Raw genomic sequence first — 17,482 nt, forward strand, 5'->3', positions numbered from 1 at the left:
CTCAGGGGAGGCTAAACCTGGCATTCAGATGCAGGAGCAATTCAGATCTCTTTCATGTAGCTGCCTTGTGACTCAACAAATCTATCCCTATTGCATTCAAGACAGAAATTTAAGGCTACAAATTTGATTCCGAGGCAGAGATCTCCAGACATCAGTAGGTTGCTCCAATTTCCAATCCCAAACAAGGCGAGCCTCTCAAAAAGCAGAGTGTCACACCTTCCCAGCCTGAGCCTGCACCTGCAGTGACACCCCGGTGCTCCCCAAGGAGAGCCTCAGGTCTCCCTTGTGAAACCTCAAATTGGCTGTTTTATGGTGGGCAAAATGAGATACAAAGCTATTCAAGAACCAGAATGCATTTCAACTTTATTTTATATCAAACAGTTGGGTCCATTAAATTTCACACTGCTGTGTTTGAGTTTGCCACATTAAAATTCTCCAAGTAGATATTCAGCCTTATTACAATGGATCATTAGAATTTAAATTAATCTTCAAGTCAAGCTGCCTTAATTAGTTCAGGGGCAGATTAGAAAGGAAATCCAAAAGCAGTAAGCCATCATGAAATTATTTTTCTGCTTTCAGCAGCGTCTGCTGCATTTTGGATTCACCTGTCCTGAAAATTCAGAGCTAATATCTCAAGGGGAGGTAGGGAAATTGAGAAACACCCAACTCTGGGAAACTTGTCCTCATTTTTGAAACTTGTCAATATTTGTGAAACAGCCTCAGATTTTGGTGTATCTTGAGAAAAGCCAGAACAGCCCCTTGAGGCAGTTTAAGTACTCACAGTATGTATATAAAATATATAAATACATATATACATTTAAAAATTATAATTAGGCCATCTGTCTAGAACCTTATTAGTGATACTTACACTAGGAATTTCATTTATCCTCTATTTTTGGAAGATCCTTTACAGCCTCTTTCTTCCTCTGAAACTACAAAGTAGTAGTAAAGGAACTTTTTATTCCAAATTTCTTACATGACAAATTATATAAAAGCAGCCCTGTCAAAAGCTGCATTTTCCTCTTCCTTCTGCTTCAGACTGACAGCACAAAACTTAGGCCTGCATAAATGATATTAAAACCCACAAAAACTAAATCTAAAGAGGAGGAGACAGCACGAACAACCAATAAGTAGCAACACAGATTTTAAGACATATTTTATTTCATGTGCAAAGTTGCCAAGGAAAACACATGTACAACTTCAGCTAAGCTATAGCCACTAACATGAAAGGAACTATTCTATGTACTCATAAGCTTTATTTCTAGAATCACCCTAGGCTCAGAGTAAAAACATAGGGATTTGGTAATGATCCAGAACATTTTAAATCCCCCCTTTTCAGTTATATGTAAAATTCTACCATCAGCATGTAGTTTTAAGTAACAGGTCTTGGAGATTTTCCTTCTGATTGCATAGTATAAATTTTTAATTATTTCTTATTCTTTTGATTTAATCCCTAGACTCAGCTTTAAATTTGCTCTCAATGTTGCAGCTTCAGAAAATTAATTTTCCCACTTACAGCTGAAATACTCATAAATTTTGAGCAAGTTTCACAGACACAGCCATTACAATTCAGTTGAATCAAGCTGTGAACACCAAAGATAACATGGATTTTTGTAATCATGCAGAGCTAGTCCTTTCCATAGTTCAAAGATGTAAGAAAAGTTCATTTCCTTGGAAAGTGAGATCTGTTGCCTGGGAAGTGAGACAGTTTATTGATATAAATTCTGTAAATCTCTGTAAAAAAGTGTAGAGGTTGTTATTGGAAAGGCTTCCTAGAACATACTGAAATATTTTCAAGAGGTTTTTTTTTTTCCCCTTGTAAATTCACATTTATTGAAATGCTACCATAGGAATAGGTACTTTATAGTCCTGAACAATTCCCAAAGCTCCATGAAGTAATAAATGGTGCTTTTTATCAAAGTAGGCGCTGCAGTCCAGGTCTGAGTTTCAGCAGAGCAGTGAGGAGAGGCAGTTCCTTCACCCTGCCCTGCACATGGGACACTGAGGCACAGTCACGTTTTGGACCAATCCAAAATCCTGAAGAGCAGCAAACTGACCTCTCATCTCCCAATTTCCAGCCACCCATAACCAGACAGCATCCTTCCTCTCCTGGCACAGTTTTAAGACACTTGTGATGGGTAATTTATTGGGGGGGTTACTGCTCAGCCCTGTTCTTCTTGAAGGGAACAGGTGTTGTGCCAGTAAACAAAAAAAAAATACCCAAAAAAATTGCCAGTAAACAAAACCTTGCAGCAGAAAATTTACCTGTAGCTGTGGTTTGCCTCAACACTAAAAGGAGAACACACAAAGCACACCATGGGCTGAAGCCATGCAGTGCCGCGGCTGTTAAAAATTCTGTCCTGTGTTGGTTCCTGCTTCTGTCACACCAGCTATCAGCGAGGTAAACAGTGCACTTCTTAGTGTACAACATGTCAAATTCATATTCAGAATGCACAGCAATGGCAGGGAAGACTTCAAATGAAAATAAAAAGTCAAAAAGCATAAGAATATCTGTGCTGGACAAACATGATTTCTGATGAATCCAAAGAACTGCCCTGTTGTTAGGCCTGAGCTGTTTCTGTTGGGTTGCTAAATCCTGCATCAAAATTTAAGCCTCAGCAAGATGGGTTCTATCATATTTTCCAAAATCCTTGGCTTCACTCTCATTTTTTTTCTATCAAGTATGGCGTTGAATACAGCTTGCAGAATTCAGCAGCAAGATGAAATGAAAAAGCCTTCCCAGTCAATTTGTCACAGAAGGAAATATTAAAATTTGTTTGTTGCAAAAAAAAGTGTTCAGGTTTTTTCCTCATTGCAGCATGAAGAGTATGAGATAAAGACAGGGATAAAGAATAAATTTCAGTTTTACTTACATCCAGATCTCCTTGCCAGATACACAAGACCTTAACTGATGCCCCAGTGTTTGGACTGGTTTACACAGCACAGAAATGCTCTGGGCTCCAGTGAAGAGGGAATACTCTGGAAGAGAAATTCACCTGCTCTCTAAATATTGTACTCAGTGGAATCACCTTTCCTTGTGATTTACAGTCCTTTGCACCCATTATTGCCCAGTGGCTAAATGTGAATTTCTAAAGTTACAATTTCTAAAGCAATTTCTAAAGTTGCTCAAAACTGTTTACAGACTGCAATATAGTAACAACTTACTCCTTGGGTATGAATCATGAAGTCAAACTTCCTAAAACAAGAATTATTTTTAACAAATTCAAAAAAAGAAAAAGAAAATCAAACTCCTGAAACACCTCTTCATGACACTTGTAGTTATTTTCAACACATCTATGATACATTTGACCACCTAACTATTTAAAGCCCATTTCTCCTCTTCCATGAGCTTTAGAACAGAACAACTCTGAGCTTTATCTCTTCATTACTGCCTCTCTACCCGTTAAGGAACCTGAAATGGATGGGGACAAATTGATGGACAAATAGAACCAGTTTTGAAAAAATATTTAAATATTTTTTGACACACAGATATATAGATACGCATGAATATGATACAATATTCATCAGAATATGGTCTTAAAGCAATTTTAAAAGCATGAAATATTATATGATTTGGGGGCATTTCAACTATTTTTAAAATCGGCACCTAAACCACTTTGTGCAATGCAGTTATTCTCAGGAGAGAATCTGCAGTATTGACCAGCTTTGCCTTTATGACTTGGTCATCTTGAAAGATTTTTAAAGAGCAAGTCAGCATGCAATTTCTTTACTTATCTATATATAAATCTCATTTCCACAAGCTGAGTTTTGCATTAATTATTTCTGAGAGAAAGGCAAAAGTTCAAAAAAAGCATTCTCAAGGAGTATTCTTCTCCTTAAAAAATGAGAAGAAAAAAATAAAAAAACTTTGAATTCTTTAGATAAACAGAAAAGAAATCTGCTGCTCATTCCTAGAGTTAAAAATTAACCCATGAAGGGAAAGCTGCATTTTCTAGTACGTATGAGCAACATGCAAGATGCCTGTCCCTCTGCCATTTCATGTCAGTGTGGGCTGGGAAGCCACTGGGATTTGTTAGTGTATAAGAAATCCAAATCCAAGAGCAGAACAATAACTGGTTGGACACAGAGTTTGGAACTGCTGGGATGTGCCCAGGATGAACAGGGGCAGCAAAATGCAGTGAGCTCAGAAAACTTGCTGCTTTCAAGCTCCCTCTGACTTCTAGAGGCTGGCAGTCAGCTCTTACACTGGCAATGCAGGGCTAAAAAAAATATACTAAATGTCATTAATTCTTTAGCAATCAGACATCTTGAAATGTAATGGAAACTGCGGTCAGCTTGGTACATATCAGCCCTTAAACAAAACAATTCTGTCACTCAACCCAATGTTGCATTTTCTACCTGCCTCTCATTTTTACCTCACACTTCTTATGTGTCTCTTTCAAAGACAGTCTGAAAAAGAAATTATCACAGCTTAAGATAATACTCTCATTTCTATATATAGGGCTTGCATGCACCTCTATCAAGTTCCACTCACAGTGTTATGACATACAAATATTACTCATATTTCCAGACTGAATGCTAGAGTTTCCAACACAGATTACATGTCAAGAAATTACTCTCAACAAGTCAAGAAATTACTGCCAACAAGTTCCCTTTTATCCTTTTACTGTTCTACTGATGCTAATAAATGTCACAAGTGTTCTTCCAAGTGAAAGTGGTCAGGACACACAAACCAAGAAGGAATTTTTTTGTTGTTTCATTTGCAACTGTTTCTACTGATGATTTACAAATCTGAAGACAGACAGTGGTCAGAACATCAAGATTTTGTGTGCACAGTAAACAGTACTTTCACATGAACATTTAACATATCTTTAAAGAAAATTGGGGCATTGAATAGAAAAAACTAAATTACTACTTCTTTCTCAGTAAAAATGGCATGGATATATCTGGACAAGGTCATCACTTTAAACACAAATACTTTCTTCTTTGAAATCAGTATTGAAAAACTATATTGTACTTGTAGCCATACAAAATGTTTATTATATTACAAATTATTTGTACACTATATTTTCACTTTATCATTGCTTTGTGCTCAGACAGTATAAATATTACAGCATGATTTTTCTTTCCCAGCAATGTCCTAACTGTCTTGATATAATCTGACTTGATATTTAAAAAAAAAATTACAGAAACATATTACAAACAGGATAAAAAGGCATCATGAATGAAGAATGTAAGATGGTTTTCTGAATAAAGTGCACGACAATGGTTTCAGAGTGATGATTCAGGAAATATTCAGTAGACTGCACATCATCCATAATAATACCAAACAAAATAAATTTTGAATCTCTAACAGGTCTTCATCAGAAGTATGAAAAGTACTTTGTTTAACTATACTGAAATGGTTTTTCTTTCTAGAAGGCTATTTAAATGCTTTTGCTCAGGGGTTTTCAATTTTCTACAGACATCCAAACCCTGGACATCTCTATATTTTCCAAAACTTTTAGTTTCCAGTATGGCAAGATACAAGATCCATTGTGTAAGATGTATGAGACTTTACCCTCACACATTTTTAATAGAACTATTAAATTGCCACAATTTAAGAATGGAAACAGACTTACAGAGTTAAGTGTCCAAAAGATGCTGTTTAAAACTGGAATGCCCTGCTTCCTGTGACTTTTTTGGGAATACACTGTTACATTTCCCTTCCCACCTCTATGGCTTCAGCATGCTCATCCATGGGATCCTGGCTGCTTGCACAATTTCAGGTTCAGGAGAACTCTGCAAAACTGGCTAGAGAAATTTATTACACAGCACATTGACCCCCATTGCTTAGAAGGACCCATTTACTTGCAAAATTTCACTGGGCTACATAGAAGAATCATTCAAAAACTGATAATAAAGCTGATGCAGAATGTGGCTGGCACAACCTGGTGTAGGTTTCACTTTCCAGGTTAGCCCAAGGCAGCTGTGAACTAGCTGAGGCTAAATAATTTCAGCTGCTCTTCCATTATGTCTGCACTCATGTTACAGTGATCCAACTGACTGAAAAATAAACAGAAGTCTCTTTGAGGGATCTAGTGAAATTTGCTTTTATAGACAAAGCCCAACAGAGAAAATAAACCCTGCTGTCAGTGAGTGAAATTCCCACTGAAGCCAACCAGAGCCTTTCTGTGGTACACTGAGTTTGGCCCAGTATTTTCCAGTTGTTATTCTGAAAGTGTGATGCTCTTAGCCAGCTATTCATTTAACCCAATTTGGCTGTGTTGTATCACACTGATAATATCAGCATCACCTGGCTGACAGGTAACTGAGACAGCAGTCAGCCTTTACTAGACTTGCATTTATATGAAAAATTGAGTTTCTTTGGTTGTTTAGTATCCAAGTCACCCAATTGTATATTTGTGTACTCCAGACATAGCACGTTTATACTGATCAGTAAAATTATCAGGGGTTTGTTCTTTCTTTTTTTTCTTTTTCCACTTAGTTTATGGAAATTTTCTGACTATAGCAGACTAGTCACTTATATAAATATACAGCACATATATACATAGAAATTACAAAAATACATTTTATTTATATCTGATTTTAAATAATAAAAATGAAATTTCACATTTATTGAAAGATTAGCTAGCATTCCAAATGCTTCTGCAATATTCAAGGTATTGGAGCAGAGGATGTCTGTATATTCTAGGATAATTACACATCACAGTCTCAGGGTTTATAGTATAATTATTAAGGGGAAAAATAGCTCTGCTTTAAAAGTTTGTGCTTCATCAATTTCTTCTTCTATCCCCTATTCTAGTCTTCTTTCTCCTTCTCGCAATTTACTGATGGCCAAAAAAGCTAAACCAAGTTCCCTTTCTCACATCAGTTAAGACCAAAGAAACTCAGAGAAATGAAATGATCAGACAAAATAGTAATTGAGGATAACTAAATAACCCACTGAAACGAAGGACATTACCTTTAACTCCAGTTGACATCAAACACGCCCAACACAACAAATTTTGCAACAACTTCAGTTCCTGAAGCTAATTGCTGAAGGAACTGAAAACAACTGTTCATGTCTCCAACTAGTTTGTACAACTGCAAAATATTAACTACTGTCCCATCCCAAGTGGTTTGATTTTCTTTTGGGATTGGATTCCTACCACAACGCAGTGTAACAATCAGTGACCTTTATCTTGCACGATATGAAGTCAACATCATTTCTGGCAATGCTCTCTTTTTGACAGAACATTCATATTTTTGTTAATCCATGTAGCTGTTAACTTATTTATGTTATACATAAATATACATGTTAATATAGTAATTAGGTCCTCTACATTCAGAACTTCCTGGGTGCGCATTCACCGTGCCAGCACAATCAAAATCAACTGCAGCTTCAGGTAGCACTTTCTGGCATCACTTCAGTAGATAGCACTGTTAAAGAAAGAGGGAAAAAAGCACTGTGTTGAACAGAGGTTTCCTTGTCCAAGCAGGTGTATTCATTTTTCCAGGTTGGAAGGATTTAAAGGTCTCAGGTTTACCAGCTTCACATGCATTCAGAGTGAAAAGCCCGATTATAGAGCAAACAGGAAAAATCTTTTTTCATTTCTCTGGGAAGCTTTTAGCACCAATATCCTTTGCTGGCTCTTCATGCATTGTATTCTTTCACGCTGAAAAAAAAAATCTCCTCCATAATTCATCAGTGGCATTGAATGACAAGGTAGCCACCAATCATGGAAATGTCGTTCACCTTCTCTACAGTCCTCTCTTCTTTCACTTCTTTGCACTGTTAATAGGATGAAGAGACTCTGAGCTATTTACAGGATATTTATTTGTATTACTTAATTGTGTTGAATTCTTTTGGTTTGAATACAGTGTCTGGGATGAAAAGGCTGAAATGACTCTGCATTGCTGAAATCAGCACCCCTTACACAATGCCCCACAGCAGACAATTAACACGGCCACTGCCACACCAGCCGTGGCCTCCAGCAAACCCTGTTCTGCAGGTTTTTTCTTCTCTTATCAAAGTTTTGGCATGCAGAAGTTATTTTCAGCAGCTCTGCCTCTGGGCCTGTAAATGGAACTTCTTGTGGCACAGACATGTTCAGCAGCATCTTTAGTGAGGATGGGTCATAATATGAGAGCAAAGTGACAAACAATTGCATATGGTTGATCTCATCAGTATGAAACAGTTTCCTGGCAGCTTTTCCTTAGCTGGAAAGCGGAATTTCATGTCTTCAGAGCCCTGTTGCTCTGCTTTAAGTCATTTCATAGTGTTGACTTTTCATACAGATTAAAACGCCATCGCTTTGGCACAATTCACAGAAGGTTTGTGGCCGAAAACTAAAGGAGCTGCTTTCTTGGCTTCCCCAGGTCACAAGACACAAACACCGTGCACAGAAGATACATTAGACCTGGAACTCAAACATATCTGTCTGCTTCTTGGCCAGCTTGGCCACTTCTTCCCTTATTGCCTTGACGAGGGCAGCCGTGGAGATGTTGGTGAGCGGCGCGTCCGAGGGGTCGTTGTCGGCCAGGCTGTGCTGGGAGGCGGCGGCGGAGGCCAGCGGGGCCTGCTCCAGGCTGGGGTGCAGGCTGCCCTGCTGGCTGTACTGCCTGGGCAGCCTGGAGGGGGAGTTGTGCTGGTAGCGGGGCCTCGGGTAAGCCTCGATGTAGCCAGGCAGGGGCACCTGCAGGGAATTGGAATTGCAAAGGGTTATGCGGAACGATCGATCCGCCAGCCGCCACAAACCTCCCTGGGGCAGAGGTGAGAGAGAGAGCACCAAAGGAAGGGAATGCAAACCTCAGAATTAATTCCCAGCTTCAGGGTGACCCCAACGTCTGGGAATGATTGGCATCTGACTCTATGATTCAGAAGAGTGAAATATTGCCTTATTAAAACTATATTCTATCACATTATACTATACTAAAGAGATACTATGCTGAAGAGATACTAAAGAAAAACCCATGACTGTCTCCAGACAGTCAGGACACAACTTGGACCTAATAGGCCAATTAATATAAACAACCATCACCAGAATCCAATTAAGAACTCACTCTCAGTAAGCAATCTCCATAACACATTCCACATGTGCAAAAACAACAGGAGCAGTGAATAGAGACGAGAATTGTTTTCTCTTCTTCTCTCTGTGCTTCTCCAGGAAAAATCCTGGGAGAGAGAATTATGTCTCCCTCTGTTCAGAGAATGTGAATGCCACAGCCTTCTTCCTACACATGCCTGTCCTGGCATGTGCCATTTATGCACGTCCCAGCTGTGGCAGCAGAAACATCTGCTTGTCCTCATTTATCATCACCTCCAAAAGTCCAAGGGAAAAGGTTTTTCTGGAAGGTGGCTCTCTGCTTAGCAAACACTTTGGTTTTAAACAAACAGCATGATTTTTGTACTCCAGAAACCTGTAACAGAAAAGCAGTTTTCTGATTTCTAGCTAATCCAAGCCAGCCAAGTGTCTGGCCTCATTGGTCCTAACAGAAACTCACTAGATGCAGACACCAGGGATAAGCTCAGATGGGCCAGCTTGGAAATTCAAGGCTCAAAGGGATGTTTGACTGCTCAGAAGTGTCAGGATTTCTGGCCATGTCTAACAGAATTACATGAGGGATTAATAATTTTTGTAACTCCACAGATTTACAAGCCCCATGTTAGCTAAAACTAAAACAATAACATAGGCCCTTAAGTCACAGTGAGAGATTAAATTTCTTTCACCAGTCTTTTTAGCACTCGGAAGATTTTAATGCATCAAAAAAATGAATATTGATGATTCCCATAAGTCTATAAAATGGGAATCTACAGGCCTTAATTTTGAAGAAGGCTTTATGCCTGAAGCTTGACCTCTACACAGCCTTGGGTATCCATCAAATGCTGAAGAGAATGTCAAACATGTACACTCTGGTGTGATGAGACAAATGTAGGAAGCAGGTATGATATGAAAGTGATCATTATATGTAGGCACCTCTGTTTAGTTTACAACGGGCTCTTCAAAAGGTGATTGTACCAGAACAACATGTGATCACACCACTAAAGGCCACCAAGTTACTGTTTTCACTAAGCATTATCAGCAGTTGGGAAAATAAGTGCTTTGTGGATACAGTTTCATTGTCCCACAGAACTTAGTGTTTCAATACTTACCATTTGTCTCAGAGAATAATATATTACAGTCATTGTGCTTACAAAATAGTTCCTTGTTGTAAAATCTCCTGTTTCCTCCCTTGTTTACAGTCTAGGCTAGCAGAAATGTGTGGAAAATGAAGAATCTTATAGATATTTAGCCTCTGTTCTCAATAATTTTAAGAAAATCTTGGAAGTGTGATCAAGCTATAATATAAAGGCTCAAAAACTATGTCCAGAAATTCAAGCCCTGAGTATTAGTGAGAAAATCTGAGCATTACTTCAGATTTTTATGCTATTCACTTTTATTCAGGCTTTCTGACTGTGCTATGTTGCTAATGCTATTACTAGCTCCTCTAGTAACAATTTTCAAATAAAGACAATTTCCTGACTGATTTGCAAAATCATTATAGAAACTGCAGTAGTTTCTACATTTTTAACCCTTCTGCAAAGCCACTGGAGGGTTGAAAATTTGACTAGCAAGGAATTGTTAAAGCTCTGCCATGGGTAAGTGAAAAGGGATATTTTTTTCCTCTGAGTTCTATATTGCCATGGTTATTTTTCTGACAGTTTTTTACATCCCTCTTCATTCCTCTTTCCCTGAAGGAAACCCACAACAGGTTTATACTCTTCACTTTCCAGAGGAAGGAGCTGGGGGCTGGAGACTTGGTTTGCAGTTTTGACCCATTTGTTTCAGTCTCCACTTTTGACAAGTGATACCTGACTCTATTTCCACAGGACTGCAATCAAGAGTAGGGATACAGAAGGGAGAATGAACGGGAAACAAGTAAAATTTCCTTATTTGTTTCACGGCTTTTTCCCTTCTTATTGAAAAGTTCAAAATCGTTGCTAAGATACAATGGGCCTCCTGGATTTAAGATGTAAGAAGGGTTAAAAACACACATAAAACAAATAAATAAACAAACAAAAAAAACCCCCACCAAAACAACAAAGGAAAATAAAGCTTTTCATGCTTTAAAAGGCAGCTCTGAGAAGGAAATTTATACCAGAGCATCGCAAGCCTCCAGGTGTCAGGGGCACATCAGCAGGTGTGCTCAGCTTACAAATGAACAGCTTTATTATTTTTTTTCCTGACAGTTCAGCCTTCAAATTCAGACTTGCACCTCAAAGTCATACTGAATTGTTTTCCTCACAGGCATTGGGAGCAGCAATAAAGAGTGAAAACAAAAAATGCTGCCCCCAAGAACATTTATATGACTGTGTTGTCTCCTGCTTATCTGCTCAAAGCCAACTTAGATTTCAACTGCAATTCATTAAAATGTTCTGTGGACGATTTGCACAAGGAAATTGAATCTGTCTCCCAGGTTTTTTAGTCAGAGTGGTTCTGCATAGATACCAGATATGAGCTCAAGTAGAAGAATTTATCTTTTTTTTCCCTTGTGTAAAAAAAGTACTACATTTGAGAAATTGTTTCAAACATGATAAACTACTGCAATTCATTTTAGGATGTTTCAACTTTAATTCTTTGAAATGTAGGTTTACTTTGGGCTAAAAATTACATCTGTTCCAGTCTGAGATTGTGCAATTAATTATTTAATTTATGATCTGTCACTGCAGCCTTTGGGAGGATTTGAAACACTGCACAGCAGGGCTGCAGCAGTGCTGGGAGGGAAGATTTGGGAGCCAGGCTGTCTTGAGAAAAGCCTCCAGGAGGGTAAGATGCTTCCCCAACTTTCAGACAGCTCAGGACTGTCTTGAGAGGCAGCATCACCTTCTCCTGACATGTGTCTATCTCAAAATGTAACCTTTCTCAGGAAAGGAAAATGATATCTAACCCACCAACTTTAAACAGGTGCCAAGCCCTAACCTAGCAAAGGATTCCACCCTCTAAAGATCTTGCCCACAGTTCCTGCTTGAACAGCTGAAGTATCTATGTCTAAGCCATCTCTTATGGCTTTTCACTGCTAGAGATTATTCCCATTCAAGGAAAAATTATCCTTTTCTGCTTCTTTGTCGACCAGTGAAGAATTGCTGAAAATCCCTCCTGTGCAAAAACACATAAAAAACAGGTGGTTAGAAAAGCAAGGATGCTTACAGAGTCTGCCCACTGCCCTGGCAACTCATTCTCTCCAGCATAGGGCATCCAGGCTTGGTTCCTGTAGGCAGTGGGAGGAGTTGGGATGAAGTAGCCCGTGAAGCCAGGTCGGTTTGCTGGAATAGCAAACACTGCTGGTACCGTATTTCCTGGCAAAGAAAAAAACAGTAGGCACCATTAATAGCTGAGATTTTCACTTGTAAATCAGATTATAGTGCTTATGAAATAGAGGCTTCATGCTTGTTTGTTGAGGTTTTTTTGTCTGGGGCTTTGGGTTTGGTTTGTTTTGTTGTTTTGGTATTTTTTGTCCTACCATCTGACTACTGCAACTTCATAATGCTGGGAAATACTGGAGAAGGCAAAATTTGCAGTTGTCCTCATAACCAGGTACAGCCTTCAGGTAAAGAGTCCCTAGGATTTGATCCTTGTAACAAATGATCTTTGTCAAAACTTTGACTCATTAGAGAAAAGGATTTTTTCCCTTAAGTTTGCCTCCTTGTATTCAATTTTCAGCTGTTGTTACGATGGGTTTCAGTGTAATGCACCTCTCTTTTCACTGTTTACCTAGTCTTTCATGATATCTATATTATTAATATTATGATTAATACCTGTATTGTATTCTTGTATTAAATGCAGGTAAAAAACCTACAAAATGAGTGACTGATATGTTTAACAGGCTGCACTCTCAACAATTCCATCATAAAACTTCAATGCTTCTGTAAAAAATACCAAGGTTCTACCTGTTCAGTTCCTTTCCCAAGAACAGTCTATGGCTGCCATAAATGACACAGCTACAACTCAAAGAAATATTTCTTGATTATTTCCAAATCTGGCTTATCACCTCTTGATTAAGATGCATGCCATAGGAATATCCAGGAAGCCTCCTGGATTAAAATCCCACTTTCACATTCTAATTTGTGTGGAAGGAGCCAGAGTTTCAGCCAAATGTCTGGGTAGGGTCACATCTGCTTTCAGGGAAGGTTGATTCCTGTGGCCCACAGAGATGCAGAGAGCAATTTGCTACAGAAATTATCCACTGGACTGTCTGGAAGACCAGCATCCTAATGTGCCTATTTCCTTTGAGATAATCTTGATATATTCCCTTTGCTATCATAACTCTGTGTATTTTCCGAGTTAAAAATAGACTACAAACAACTTTCTCGCCCAGTCAAGTCTTCCTTCCTCTAGTGTCTATTTACATGCAAAGACAGACTCCAGCAGTGAATCACCAACATCACACTGAGGGCATGAAATCCTCACCCCTAAATCCTGGATGGGACAGCTGCATATCCTCTTCATCAGTTATTAGATTTTCAGTTCATTCAGTTATATTACATGGACATGTATTTTACTTTTCAGATAGCAAAAATAACATCATTTACATGAAAGCAGAAGGGCAGGAAACCCTTTAAAACCACAACAAAGTGCAACTCCAGCATTTTCACTGAAGAATGGAAGCACAGCAGCATTACACAGCTGGGCAGATTCTCTATAGTAGAATTAATGCAGAGAAAATAAAATTTCTCCCCCTTCCAACTGCACATCATTTGAATATTGCTGCTAATTGCTCTCAGTAGCTATGATACCACTATGCTGACAAAATCACAAAGACATAGGAAGGCCCATGAAATTCATATGGATTATAATTGAATTAGCATCAATTACTGGCTGCTTCAAATATCCATCTCCCAGAATCTCATTTACAGCCCTGGCACATTTTTTGTTCCTGAACAATCTACCAGAGGGTTATCCAGCCTACTCTGACAGATGCTGGGACATTGCATGGGCAGGTGCACAGAGACAGAAAGACTCCACCAGTGACATCCATCCCCAAAGCAGTCTCTATAAACCCAGATATTTCAGTTTCTCAATGACCTCCCATGCAGTCCCAGGCCAGAATTGCTATGGATGCAATCAGGACTAAAAGAAGAGGAGTAAAATATGGGTTTTAGCACATTTTTCTCCAGAGCAGAAACACACCACCTCTATCCCAATTCCTCCAGCCCCATGGTTTGGAAGAGGGTGGGCTAAGAGAAGGGGTGTGGTCAATCATTCCAGGTAATAAAGAGCACAAGGGTTGCTATTTTAAGTGAGTTAGCAAGGCTGAAAAGGAGCACTCTGCATACATGTACAGAGAAGAAATGCTGCTCCTGTACATGGCAAAGGCCTCCTACACTAAAACACTCTTTCTATTTAACCACAGCAAAAGAAGCTACTACTCAAAATGAATATTCAGTTGGCTGATATTATACCTTATCCTAAAACATTATTGCAACATCCTTATCTTAGAGCTGATGCTGGGCTGCATGAGAGTAAGATTGGGCATTAACATTCCAAACCAGCACCTGCAGCAATGTTTCTTCTTGTATTGAGGCTACAAAAACTTATTTTCATATCAGAACATTAGAAACCTTGTATTACAATTGCCCATTTCTCACAAATGTCCTCGTCTTTACCTGCCTGTATTACAGCCTTTTGTAGCACCTTACATATAACAAAGTTTCCTTCAACTACTCCCAGACTTACTCTGGCAAACTCTACAATGTAGAGGAAGGTCATTTTGTCTCTTCTGAGCTGCAGCTACCCTTCAGCAACACACAGTAATAAAATCTCCCCATCTCTGGATCCAATCAAAAAGTGGATCCCAGAGATCCCATTACTGCACACATAAAGAAGAGGTCTAGGTAGTGTGGCACATTTCATGGCTTGAAATGTTTTGAAATGGGAGGGTGAGCATCTGCTGCTTTCAGGTACTGCACCATGTGCAGAAGGTATGACAATAAGTGAGAGCAGAATTGATCCTGCAAACCTACTCTATTTAATTAATTGACAACTCATTTGCTTAGCCACATCATGATTCCCAGTCAGAGATATCAAAGACAATGCAGATAACTCTCTATTACTTCTGAGGAAGCTAAGAAAGATTTTTTTCTGGGAGATTAACAGAGCAATATCTAACAAACTACTAATTTCAAAGGTTTGAACTAATGGAAAATTCTTTTGAATATTGGAAGTTCTTTTCCATAACTCTTCAAGAAAACACATTTTGCCAATAAAAAGCCATTTGAAGTATTTTTTCCAGCTAAATATTTTCCAGACACCATCAAAACAGTCTATCAGCTTCATCTCATGATTAAATCAATTCATTTATAAATACAAATTGTATCAAAAGGACCAGGAACTGACTAGACATTTAAAACTGGGACTTTTAGACCCAAAACAAGTTCTGGGCAGAAACTATATTCCCCAGAACAGGAAGGGTGAAGAGCTAACAGATTACCTTTGACTGTGCAATAGCACCACTGCCTTGTGTTTTCAAGGGAAGGGGCCATGTACCTTCAATTTGCCTTCCTCAGCAGCCCACTGTGGTGACAAGAGTTGGGATAAAGTTTCTCAAGAGGCAATCCGGAGCCTTAAAAAAGTTTTCAAGCACTTGGATCAGTATTCTTGACTGACAAAACATTGCAAGGATCTAACTCATTTCTCCCTCACTGCCTGTTTCTCCCACTTTGCTTGGTTGGTACGAAGTGGAACACAAACAAGTCACACAGCTGCCAATACTGCAGCTTATTTTGCTACCAACACCTTCTAGATCCTCCCTAAAAAGTCTACTGTGTTTTGCTGTACAAATGAACAGTTTTACTGGATTTTATCAATTCAGAGTTCTTGAACACAGAACATCTGGGACATTACTGCTGCATCCTACCTTCAGAAAAGGCCATTTCCTGGTGCTACTGCAGGATGAGTATTTTAGGATGCAGCTGCTGCTGCACTTACAAAGGGACAGGCCATCCTCTGCAGGGCTCCTTCAGCTGCACCAGGAAAAACCCCACCTAATACAGTCTTTCTTCAAATAATCATCCTTATTTGCTGTATCCCATACTTTCATTTCTGTCCAAAATAACTTATAAGGCTCTCAAAGTTGAATCTGCCCAATTTTGTCACCTGAGTGAAAAGCAGATTGATCAAGTGGACCGACAGACATGGGAGCTCTCGAACCCGGTGCAAAAGGTGTCTGATCATGGTGCTGGGCCTGATCTGCTCCACTGGACTCAGGTATTCTCACTTTGCTGCCAATATCTGATGTAGACCTGTGTGTTAAGAAAGAAAAATAATACAAATTTTTTGTTATTCTGACCTACAGATATGATTTGTAGCCACATAGATGCCTATCAGCTCCAGCAGGACAAGCCAGCGAGGAGCAATCTGCCCAACTTTGCTCTGGCATGACAGAAGCCTGGAGAACAACTGCACAACAGAATTTTGGAGAAGTCTGGAGGAGTTTGCAAACAACTCTTTTAGTTTTTGGTTGCTCTTTTTACCAAAGCATCGTATAGGGCCTGTGCTTTCTGCTTCAAACAAATGCCTGTGAAACACAACACTAAAACCAGAGATTTACCATAAATTCACCAGAGCTTTACCATAATTAATTCGCCACCACAGTCTACAGACAGTCACAACAGTGTACATGACATGGTATCATACAGTTGGAGACCACTGTGGTAAATAACATTACTGTACTTGGGAAATTCTGAGGTCTTTGGAAATGTTGCAATTTCAGGAAAGCAGGAGAATGATGGTGTGAATTATCTGCCTCAATCCAGCACATCATTATGAGAACTGAGGCAAAGAATGCTTTAAAACAAACAAGAGCCTGCAGATCCTAATTTTATTGACGCAGACTGGCTAACAGAAAACTCATTGTTGTTTAATTTTGTGTTAAAATGAAACAAAACCAACATGTTTCTAATTTTAGAAATGTATCTTTTTAAGTGCTCCTTCAGGGTTAGGCCCAGTTATTATGACAGTGGGTTTTAGAGACCATGCCTAAAATAAAACAAGAGATAAATACCTCCTGAGAGAGGCAACAGCCACAGGACCAGTTCTGGGAGGGACAGGAGGGGGAGGAGAACCCATTACCATCTCAGGAAGCTGAGAAAATCTATAAGCCTGTAACAGAGAAAAATACATATTTTTTGAAACACCAGTAGATCTCAGTCAAATTGAAAAACAAAACAAAATCAGAACTTAAATGTTGCAGTGTGCTGTAAACTGTTTTAAACTCCCGGGTCCCTTACCCAGGTGTGCCTATACCTCTCTCCCTTCCCCCTTGCCCCCATGCTGAGTGAGTCCTGTCAATCAGGCTTACCATTCCAGCAAGGCGTCGTGTGGTTGGTCAGGTTCAAAGGATGCCCCTCAGGCCCAGGGGTCAGTGGCCTGTCTAGGTGTCCCTCGTCCCTTGAGACCCTGCCCCTCTCACCTGGTTGCGTGGCTCACCTGTACCTCCCCTCCCCCTGTCCCTGAGCTTAAAAAGGAATCAGACCATGCGGCCGGGATTCTGTTGGAGCAGT

At 39.4% G+C, this 17,482-nt stretch overlaps 1 protein-coding gene across 1 annotated transcript in view; it reads right to left on the reverse strand.

Annotated features, from left to right (window-relative positions):
- Positions 1-7,258: 7,258 nt before the first annotated feature.
- KIAA1549L (KIAA1549 like) overlaps positions 7,259-17,482 on the reverse strand; it is a 136,678-nt gene continuing 126,454 nt past the window's right edge. The window contains exons 19-22 of the mRNA XM_054283653.1: positions 16,984-17,081; positions 16,077-16,222; positions 12,132-12,280; positions 7,259-8,639 (exon numbers count right to left, since the gene is read on the reverse strand). Coding sequence (XP_054139628.1) covers positions 8,358-8,639; positions 12,132-12,280; positions 16,077-16,222; positions 16,984-17,081 — 675 coding nt within the window. The 3' untranslated portion in view covers positions 7,259-8,357. The remainder of the gene's footprint in view (positions 8,640-12,131; positions 12,281-16,076; positions 16,223-16,983; positions 17,082-17,482) is intronic.

This window comes from Melozone crissalis, unplaced genomic scaffold, assembly GCF_028551555.1.
Source record: "Melozone crissalis strain CALT ecotype California unplaced genomic scaffold, PUWL_Pcris_2 ptg000038l_1, whole genome shotgun sequence".
In the NCBI taxonomy this organism is placed as follows: Eukaryota; Metazoa; Chordata; class Aves; order Passeriformes; family Passerellidae; genus Melozone; species Melozone crissalis.